Source organism: Lytechinus pictus, chromosome 9, assembly GCF_037042905.1.
Source record: "Lytechinus pictus isolate F3 Inbred chromosome 9, Lp3.0, whole genome shotgun sequence".
Classification (NCBI taxonomy): Eukaryota; Metazoa; Echinodermata; class Echinoidea; order Temnopleuroida; family Toxopneustidae; genus Lytechinus; species Lytechinus pictus.
The window spans coordinates 10,317,043-10,327,736 of NC_087253.1; the positions used below are offsets into that span (position 1 = coordinate 10,317,043).

Consider the following 10,694-nt stretch of genomic DNA (forward strand, 5'->3'; position numbering starts at 1 on the left):
AGTGATAATTTGTAATGTAGAAATGCAATGAAAACAGACGCATGTCCCCCTCTTTTAAACATGAAGACCTTTTTTTTTTGGCTTGTCAATTTTTTTTCGGTACGAAATCCTTTATTTGTGGGTGAAGACTTTTTTTTTTTTTTTGCTTGTCAAATTTTTTCGCGGACGAAATATCCTCACAAAAATTTGCCCCCCCCCCCTCTGGAAAATCCTAGGTACGCCGCTGGTCCTCCTCCTCACCTCATCGTTCTCTCTTACTCGGTCTTTCCCACACCTATTCCCTTCTGAAATCTCTCCCCCTCTCTCTATCTCTCTCTCTCTCTCTCTCTCTCATCCTACGTTTTTACACTACTGAAAGGTAAATGAGTATCACTTACAAAATATTATTCATTAATTTTTATTAATTCATTTACCCCTGCAAGTTAGCCCTGTAGTTTTGTAAAACTGCTTACAATGATGACCTCCAGTTTCACAAACATACTTTCAAATTAAATATATATATATGTATATATATATTCTTCAGTCAGTCATAAATCCTCTAATGTAAACCCGTGGTTTAATTTCGTTAAATTTATGAAAAACTTACAATATCAATTCTACAAATAATATTGCATAACATCAACACAGTTATTGAAGACACTGTTTACATGACTTAAATCGAAGTTCATATACTATTTCTACAATATAGATTCATATAATATAATTCATTAATAAAATTCTGTATTTTTAATGCTTTAATAAGAATGCCTTTTTAATCATCGTGCATATCGCCATATAACAAACAGGAATGTATTGATGCCATAGAATACTTTTGAGAAAATTATTTATAAAAAGTTGTATGGCCTATTCAAAAGAACAGAACCTTCTTTTGGGTTATAAGTAGATGAACGATTTGTAACATAACAACAAGTAAAATTACTCATAAAGTTGACATACTACAGATACTTTACTAAATTCTGTTCAATGCTAAGTGCAAGTATTCAAGTTTTAATGTACTTGGACTTAGAATTCAAATAATTGTGCATTGTAAATTTTACGTGAATCTTGTATACCTGAGCCAAACCAAATTCCTTATGTTGTCATGTTATCACCATCTGTTTTGTGTGTATGTATGTGTATACATCGTTGTGTAAGGGCGATTCCATGCTAGAAAAATCAGCAATTTTCACAACATTTTCCAGCCTGCTGTCCAAACGAACTTCAACTTCAATTTGCTTTGTGGTGATATTAAAGTACTACTGGGAAGACATGCAAAAAACTGACAACAAAAATATGTTGTCCATAGGTGAATTAGAGCTTAAAATGTTGCGTGTCGTACGGGACATTTCCGCGTCCAGTACGACACACAACATTTTCATCTATAATTTACCCATAATTTTTTTTTTGTGTTGGTTATTAGTTTTTCACATGACTACCCACTATAGCTTTATCATTGAAAAAATATAATATTCTATTACTCAAGCATTCGGCTAGGAAACTAGAAATTTTTGTCAAAATGTCCCGTACGACACGTATGGAATCGCCCGTAAAAAGAATTTCCTTTATGGACAATAAAGTTATTCAATTCAAATCAAATCCAAGCAGCGTCTGCGTAGACTAGTGATTGTGGAAACTCCCTATGAACATCGGCGATTCTTCTATGGCACACTTTTAACAAAAAAGTGCGAATCTAAAGACCAGTGCACACGAAGCGATTCGTTGCGATCCGAATTTCAAAGAAATTGCAATAACATTTTCATATGAACATTCCAAGCCATACAATCTTAGCAATCATAATTCATAATTGCGATAGGACTCGAGCCTCCCGTTATTGGAATAAAAGTCAAGTCAGTTTTTTTCTCCGAATACAGGGCTTGCCTTAAACAGTACAATTATGATTTTATTATTCCTAACATTATGCCGAACTTCAAATAAAATCATTTTGCTTCCTGGAAACGAAACACTTAATGCGAAATGTAATTTATTAAAAGAAAAAGTCGCGTCGCATCGAATTGCATAGTGTGCGCTGGGCCTAAGTTACACTTAAATCTTTGTGAACCCACCCCCCCCCCCCCCCCCCGCAGGTCCCAGTTGCAGAAACAATCGCAATCAAACATAACTCTGAAAAACAATGAAAACATATATTTTTTATGCAACTAAATTTTCAACCAATTAAAGTTGCGCATTTGGGGTTTGTGCTTGATATTTTGACTTGCGTTTAACGCAACCGTTACTGCAACCGGGCCCCGAGGGAGCGTTTCATCAATGTTTCGTCCACAAGTCGTCAGATCTGACAACTTTCCTTGATTTTGATTGGCTGAGAGGCACTGTTACTATGGTAACTGTCGGATAAAGTGGTGACTTGGCGGATAAAACATCCCACAGGTCCTTTCATGAAACCGGACACATTTCATTGTAATACCTTAGCAATACCACATTTCCGTAGCAATACCAAGATATTTATCTAGTCTGTGTTTGTAAGAGCACCGGCCCCTCCGCCATATCCGTATCCTTTCGGCCCGAAGTGCTTCCCGTAGCACCCTGTAAGTCAATGAAATTAACATAAATGATAAAGGAGATAATATGGAACGTATAAGAAATAATGAAAGGAACTTGTCGAGCCCACTGCACACTTTCTTTAAACAAGTCCACACATTGGTATTCATAATGCATATGGCATTTATTTGGTGTACGATAAAACAGCAATGTGGATATGGCTTGCTCAGGGGCATGCCGCGCCGGGTATCGGACCGCCGATCCCCGGATATCCAATCAACCGCCTCCAATCTAGCGGCTTAGATCACTCGGCCACGGCACCTCCACAGTATAGGGGCCTCCCCACGAAACTATCGGTTATTGGAATCTATTTCTGGATTATTCCTTTCAAAAATTAATTCCCCAATGACGATGGCCACACCAACGCACTGGCCTGTGACATTCGGGCCTGTCCCCCTTAAACCAAGTTAGCATGGTTAGTCGTCCAAATGATTTTGAGATCATTTTCAGCTTGGAAGGCACGTCCCAGTTTATGAAAACGATATGTCACTTGTCGATATGGCTATAAACAATAGAGAGTTTTCGCATTTACTACGGAGACACTCTCTACAACGCATCGATTCCTTTGAAAATGCCATTAAAATCACAATGGAGAGCTGACAGGCTTTTGTCGAAAGTCGGTAGACAGCAGATCATCCGGACGAACAATTGCAAATATGTCGTTGTCCAGTATCGAGAGATTAGCGAGTTTTCGATGTGCACGTCGACTAGTGGACTGCGACGAAAGTGCGTCATAATAGTCTGCTTTGTGTTTACGGTATACAGAACCGCTGGAGTAAATCACCACGTCGCTTCAATCAATGAGCAAGGATTTGATTGCTCGTTTACTACATTTCGAACGAGCGTGATCTGAGTGAAATCCACGGTCGTCATCATGAAGTTGACGTGTCAAGAATGGCTTGCACATGCTCAGTGTCTTCCAATCATGTGCTCGACTATTATGACGTATATTTCGTCGCAGTCCACTAATCGACGTGCCAATCGAAAACTTCATATTACCTTGACGACGCTGCGCCGGTCGGTCCACTAACTTTCGCCAAAAGTCTCTCAGCTCTCCATCGTGATTTGACTTGCATTTTCGAAGGAATTGGTGCGTTGTAGAGAGTGCCACCGTAGTAGATGCGATAGGTTCGGAAAAAATCTAACGTGATTGAATGTACATAATGTATGTAGAAGAAATTCAGTGAGAACTTCACAGAGCGTGGAGAAAACAAAGTTTGAATTTGGGAGTTCAGATAAATCCATTTTCATTTAATTTTTATTTAACTTCTTGAAGATTTAATTACCATATTGGCTATATTTGCAAAGAACCTTACAGGGGAGTTTTCACACGCTCAAGGGAAAATTTCATGAAGGTGTCGTAATATTACATGGGGCCGAATGTACATGATGTAAATGCCAATTGGCATTAATGTTTGATTACCTTTACAGTAGATTTTCCCCTCCTTATCGGACACGGTGGTGGAATCCAGGCGCTTACTGCAAGATTCGCATGAGAAACACAATTTGTGCCAAGACTGGAAGGGGGAAATGATAACTTAGAAAGTTAATGATGATGATAATGATGATGATAATGATGATGATGATGGTGATGGTGATGATGATGGTGATGATGATTGTGATGGTGACGATGGTGATGGTGATGATGATGATGATGATCACTGGCGTAAACAGGGGGGCAAAGCCGGCCCGTGACCCCCCCCCCCCCCCCCTTTGAGAGGCACAATTAAAAATTTGTAATGTACAAATGCCGTTAAAACAGATTTGTGCCCCTCCTTTATTTTTTACTTGTACAAATTTTCCTCGGAAAAATGTGCCCCCCCCCCTTTGGAAAATTCAGGATCCGCCCCTGATGATGATGATTATGGTGGTGGTGGCGATGTTGATCATGATGATGTTAAGGATGCCGTTGGTGATGGTGATAATGACTAATGATAATGAATATGATGATTATGATGACGATAATGGTGATAAAGATGATGGCAATAATGGTGATGAAGATGATGGCAATAATGGTGATGATTATGAGGACGATAATAGTGCTGGAGATGATGATAATGGTGATGAAGACGATGGCGATAACGACTGATGACAATAATGATTATTACGAAGACGATGTCGATGATTGTGATGATGACAATGATGATGATGATGATGATGGTAATGATGGTGGTGGTGCTGATGGTGGTTATGATGATGATGATGATGAAGATGATGATAATGATAATGACGATGATGTAGATGATAGTGATGCTGCTGCTGATTGTGATGATGGTGAAGTTGAAGATTACGGTTATAATAAATTATGATGAGATGTTGAATTTGATGATAAGGTTGGTGGTGCTGTTGATAATGGTGAAGATTATTTCGATGATGTTGATGATTCATCAAAAATTCAGGTAAAAAGATAAAAATAAATAGCGGATTGAGGCTTTGACAATGGAATATATTCAAATCAATAGGTCATCTACAATATAACGTAACATGATAACAGCAGTGGTGCTTTAAAGTTAGTAAACCCCTTCAAAAACGCACTCCCTTATGCTGAGTGCTGAACGGAGACAGGAACATTACAATGGTCGGCGAGCCCAGAGAAACAAACTTTATTGAAAGTAACATTTTATCACATGTCTTCACAATTACATTTCTAAAACGGGGCAGAACTTGAACACTTTAAAATATGTCATGTTTTCGTGGCGAAGGTTCACTAAGTTTTTAGCACCACTGTAACACAATGACAATAATTATATATATATATGGGCATTTCCATAGGTTGGTGGACATGAGCTCAATGTGTCTTTGTACTGTATAGCCCATCTGAACCGTAACTTGAGTAACCACTTTATCTGCACCCCTAGTAAAAAACATGTGTTCTTTATTTTTTTAATTATATACAAATTTGTCTCCCTAATATACTTCTTTGAAATGGATATAATCAACTTTAATAAAAGCCTTGCATGAGGATACTTTTCATTTATGTCCACTTTTCATTTTATGCATGTCCAAAACATGTAACGTGAGTAACCGACACATTTCAAAGATTTGCCAGGAGCATAATGAATTTTTCCATTTTTTTTTCAAACAAAGGATAGTCAGACTGCATACTTTGTTGTGATAAAGAGATGTTTAGTTCCTATCAATAATAGCTTCATGCTCCAAGTATGAGTCAAGGTGTCTCCAAATGTAACGTGGGTAACCGTGGAATAGCCCATATGATAATAAATGATATATGATAAGCAATTTATAGCAGAGCATCACATGATTATGATAATGTTGATGGTGACGATGATTGTGATGATGGTGGTGATAATGATGATCATGGTGATTATGACAAACATCTTCTTTTAAATCTTTGTTAAATCAATATTTTGTAGAAGCCACACATTTACCTTCCCTGCAGCAATTATCTCATCTGCGGTGTAGACGGACTTGTCACATCTTGAGCATCTGTTTCCTCCTCCCCATTGAGGCATCTTGGCCGACTGCCAATGATAAAAAAAGGAAACATGAAATCTAAAACGAACATCATGGGCGTTCAGATGGGAAGGGGGTGCTTGGGGGCTCTTGCCCCCCCCCCCACACAAACGACTAAGAAAAAAAGAGAAAGGAAAGAAAAGGAAAGGACAAGGGTGAAATATATTTTTTCCCGAATAATACGTCAAAATCTATCACAAACTTGGATTTTTGTAATAAAAATGTCGAAATTTTTGCTCGCTTGCTTCACTCGCAACTTATTAATTTTACGCGATACGCCATATCGAGTTCCCTCATTTTTTTGGCTCATTACGCTACTGATTAACATATTTTGATAGGTCTCGAAATTAGCAGTTGCCCGAGTGCCATTGGCAACCAAAGGTGCCGACGGGCAACCTAAGGGACGCACCATTAGATATTCAAGGTGGGGGGGCGGCTTGAAATTTTTCAAAAAAAAACTTGACTTGCTATATTAGCAAAAAAATGAGATAATCACCATCAGAGTAAAAATAAATAAACCACTGTCAAATCATCACCCAGAGAATTCCGGATTGGCCGTAGTCTGCTATGCAGACTTTGAATGGCTCGTAAGGTGGGATCTCAGCGCGCTTGCTGCTGGTTTGCGAAGCAAACCAGCCTGAAAGGGCGAGCGAAGCGAGACATTTTACATCTGCAGCCACAGTAGACCTAGTCTGCTATGCAGACTCGTTGAATCAGCTGTGGTACACACACTGCAGATGTGGGTCTACCTTTGTAGACTAGATTGGCCGTGGGAGGGGTAATTATGGCATCATTGTGGAAGCGGGGGATAATTTTTACAAAAAATATCGAGGTCTAATACCCTATACTCGAAATACGATGAGATACTGACGACATAGATGAAATTAATGAAACCTATGCTCGTTACGACAGCAATATTTCCTACACATCCTAACAATTCTATTTATTTTTGTATAGGATACTTTCAATCACATTTAATCTAATGAATATGCCAAGTATGAATAAATGTTTCGCTCAAATTTTTGTTTGCATCATAGTGCCATTTCCGCAATTTTGTTAGTTTGCATTATGAGTTTTTTTGTATCCTTTCTTCAAATTGTTTTTGCTCACTCATGCGTGAATGAGGAATAATTTAAGTAAGAGCAGATAAAAGTGGAGATTCTAAGCTTTACATTGGTAGGTCATTTGTCTATTGTATTTATGATTAAGTTATGATAAATCATCGCTAAATCTCGGTTTCGTTTTTGTGGGACGCACTGTATAAGCAGAAAAACTGCTTGAAGCAATAACCACATGGGCTTGAGGAGAGAGGACTAGGTCTGCCGTGGTGAAGGAAATGACACGAAAATGTAAATATACTTTACAAACTCGGCGGGGAGAAAAATCAATGGCCTCTGCATCCTCCTTAAAAGGACTTCTCCCGGTTTTAACACGGAAATTTATTTCCGTCGGTTTTAACACTGTCCAATACAATTAAGATTGTACCGAAAACGGCCAATATTAATACGCGCTGGTTGGCCAAATTGGAGTTTGTGCAATCAACCGAGTCTTAAATACAGGGCCAGCTAGGGTGGGTACAAAAATCCAGACTTTTCGAATTAACTACGGAGAACACTCTAACCATGGACTTCCATGCTCTAACGCACCGCTTCCTTTGAAATTTCAAGTCAAATAACAATGGAGAGCTGCCGAAGCTTTTGCCGAAGGTTGGTGGACCCGCAGGGGGATCGTTGCAGAAAGAGTTGATATCAAACGCAACTCAAAAAAATCTTGCGTAACTTGATTTTCAGCCAATGAAACACCCGTATTCGGTACTTTCGCATGATATTTTGACTTGCGTTTAAACGTAACTCTTTCTGCAACAGGCCCCGGGATACTCTTGAGTCTGGACAACGACACTTTTGCAATTGTTCGTCTGGTGTAAATTTTCGTATCCTCTGTTGTCCCAGGCCACCAACTTTCGACAATAGCCTCTCAGCTCTCCATTGTGATTTTAATTGCATTTTCAAAGGAATCGACGCGTTCTAGAGAGTATCTCCGTAGTAAATGCGAAAACTCGATCCCTATTGTTAAGGTCCGCACAATAAGTTGAGAGGCAATGGTGTGGAAGAGCCGTGGTGTAGTGGTTCTGAATCTAGCCTTGTAAACAGATTGGATAATTCAAAATACCAAGTGAAACCATAATTGTAAACTTATCTGTCTTGAGGTCTTGAGATATTCCTTGACGAAATACCACTGCGGCATTATGCATTTGTGGCATGTGAACTAGTGTGATAGAAAATTTGCTGCGACACTATGTAATAATAATAACAATAATAATATGTTCCATTTGTATAACGCAGCTCCTGTAATTGCATATACTCTACTGTGCTTGATACTAGGTATCATTACCCCTGAGCCGCCGTATAGGTGCTAAAGCATTCAAGGAATAAATCCTACCGGGTATATACCAATTTACCTCACCTGGGTCGAGTGCAGCACAATGTGGGTAAATTTCTTGCTGAAGGAAAACACGCCATGGCTGGGATTCGAACCAGGCCACGTCCCTCTGATTAAAAGACGAGAGTCGTAACAACTAGACCACGACACCCCCACTGTATCAGGACCAGTGACATAATATGCAGGGGCCGCGGAACCGCAGCCCCCCACTTTTTCCAAAAACCGTGTACAAAAACGTAAAATTGACCATATGATTGTGATTTTTAGCATGGTCAGCCACCCCCACTTTTGGCTCAGCCCCCCCCCCCCCCCACTTTGAAAACCGTTCCGAGGCCCCTGATATAGTGATATGGAAAGGCTGCGACATTATGCGTTGACTGTGACAATATGCGTTGGACGGCCATCGCATAATATGACACTCGAGCTGCGACATTTTGCGTTGGTGTGACATTAAGCGTCGCTGCGACATAACCGATTGTAACAGGCGTAACCACTTTAGACTATATCAATAATATGTAGCCCGAAATAATTCAAATCTGAAGCACAGGCTAATGATAAAACCTTTATAGTATTAGATCAGAGCCATTTGGGGGCAAATGAAGGATAACTCACCCGTACGTGGTACAAAATGGATCAAAGACGTTTCAACGTGATAACACTGGTGATAGGTGAACCACTCCACCAACTGGTAGGGCATGTAGGCTGGAAAGTGGAAAAGAGTGATCACTAAGTAGCTCACGTATTCCTTTTGTAGATCTAGATCAATTGTCACTGAGCTAGGTCCCGTGTGGAAAACTGACAGAAATATGCATAATTTACAAAGAAAGGAGATTAATTGGCAGAGATTTGCACACGATATAGATGGAACAGGTCTGGGCCTATTTTTCACACGGCCCGCTAGCAATCTCTGCTTCTGGAGTTTGGTCCAGGGGGGGGGGGGCACTTCCATTGACAAATGCATGGATACCATGCGCGACCATGGGGTCTTGAAAAGCACCCAAAACACGTATTTTCCATATTCTGAAAATGCACCCCTTAAGAAGTATTGGCAACTGAAACCCTACCCTTAACAAGTATTGGAAACAAAACAGTACTCTTGGCAAGTATTCCCTGAAATGAATCCTAAACAAGTACAGCGATATTTTATTGTGTCACGGGTCCGTCGGTCGTCGGTTTTACCTTTACACACCATTTGGTTTAGTACAGCCCCACCTTCTACACCTCGTGCAAATCGGACTCTAAACACGTAGTGTTGGAGCAAAAAGGACATCCTTATTTGAAACATTTTAATTTTGTTTCATCATCTCCGCAAATTTGACCCTAAACACGTAGCTTTCTTAGCGAAATAGATACCCTTTCTTCATTATTTTTGTGTTTTTGACACCCTTTTCACGTTACGTACGTAACGTGCCCTCTCTTGAAAAAGACATCCTTTTTACGTGTTTTTTGGTCGCGCATTATATCCACTCGTCAATGTAAGTGGCCTCCCGGGAGTTTGGTATCCATTTTTTTTATTTCATTGTGTATAGTGTTTACCAAGTGTCGCCTCGTCTTCCACGAAGCATTGAGCGTTAATAAGCAAATCTTTTTATAAAAACCAAGGTACTATATAGTTTAAACACCTCACATTCTATCCCTCTATTCCCGCTGAGCTCTTCTGGAATTTAAAGATATATATTACAATGATATCAATGGTGTAGCACTGTTATTTTTTCATTGGGTTTCCTTAGTCATGTTCATGGTTCACTTGTTCACTTTAACTATTCAGTTCCAGTTTTGGCGTATTCAGTTCAGCTTTGTTATATGATTTTCCAGTGGACTCTCAACTGGCCTGCGTCTCTTGCCATTCCTTTCCTATTGAGATGTAATTGAAATTGAAAGGGTTTTATTCATATCGCACTTCTCAGCTAACTGGAGGGTGAAATGTGTACAGACACGGTGTACACGGTGTACTAGAGTCGTTAATAAAAGTTAAAAAGTGAATAGGCAATGTACATTGTTATGTAACAACATTCTAAGGCAAGGTAGTGCTACAATTACCTTCATAGAGTGTTCATTGGTGCGCTATTCTAGTCACCTGGGGCCCGTTGCAGAAAGAGTTGCAATCAATCGCAACTCAAAAAATCTTGCGTAACTTGATTTTCAGCCAATGAAGCACCCGCATTCAGGACTTGCGCTTGATATTTTGACTTGCGTTTAAACGCAACTCTTTCTGCAACAGGCCCCTGGTCTATTAAATTTCTTCA

The 10,694-nt window shown here is 39.6% G+C and overlaps 1 protein-coding gene across 1 annotated transcript; it reads right to left on the reverse strand.

Moving 5' to 3' along the window:
- Positions 1–381: 381 nt before the first annotated feature.
- LOC129268310 (cysteine and glycine-rich protein 2-like) lies at positions 382–9,691 on the reverse strand. The gene is made up of 5 exons (XM_054905881.2): positions 9,628–9,691; positions 9,061–9,243; positions 5,925–6,017; positions 3,959–4,052; positions 382–2,520 (listed from the first exon to the last, which is right to left on the reverse strand). The coding sequence occupies exons 3-5, from the start codon at positions 6,006–6,008 to the stop codon at positions 2,444–2,446; spliced, it is 255 nt and encodes an 84-aa protein (XP_054761856.2). The 5' UTR covers positions 6,009–6,017; positions 9,061–9,243; positions 9,628–9,691; the 3' UTR covers positions 382–2,443.
- Between the last annotated feature and the right edge of the window lie 1,003 nt (positions 9,692–10,694).

What these genes read in the sequence shown, in the direction of transcription:
- LOC129268310 (XM_054905881.2), bottom strand. Translation starts at nt 6,008, where the DNA reads ATGCCTCAATGGGGAGGAGGAAACAGATGCTCAAGATGTGACAAGTCC. An exon ending in AGATAATTGCTGCAGGGAAG is followed by an intron (nt 4,053 to 5,924) that starts GTAAATGTGTGG and finishes TCCCCCTTCCAG; the next exon opens with TCTTGGCACAAATTGTGTTT. An exon ending in GGGGAAAATCTACTGTAAAG is followed by an intron (nt 2,521 to 3,958) that starts GTAATCAAACAT and finishes ATTGACTTACAG; the next exon opens with GGTGCTACGGGAAGCACTTC.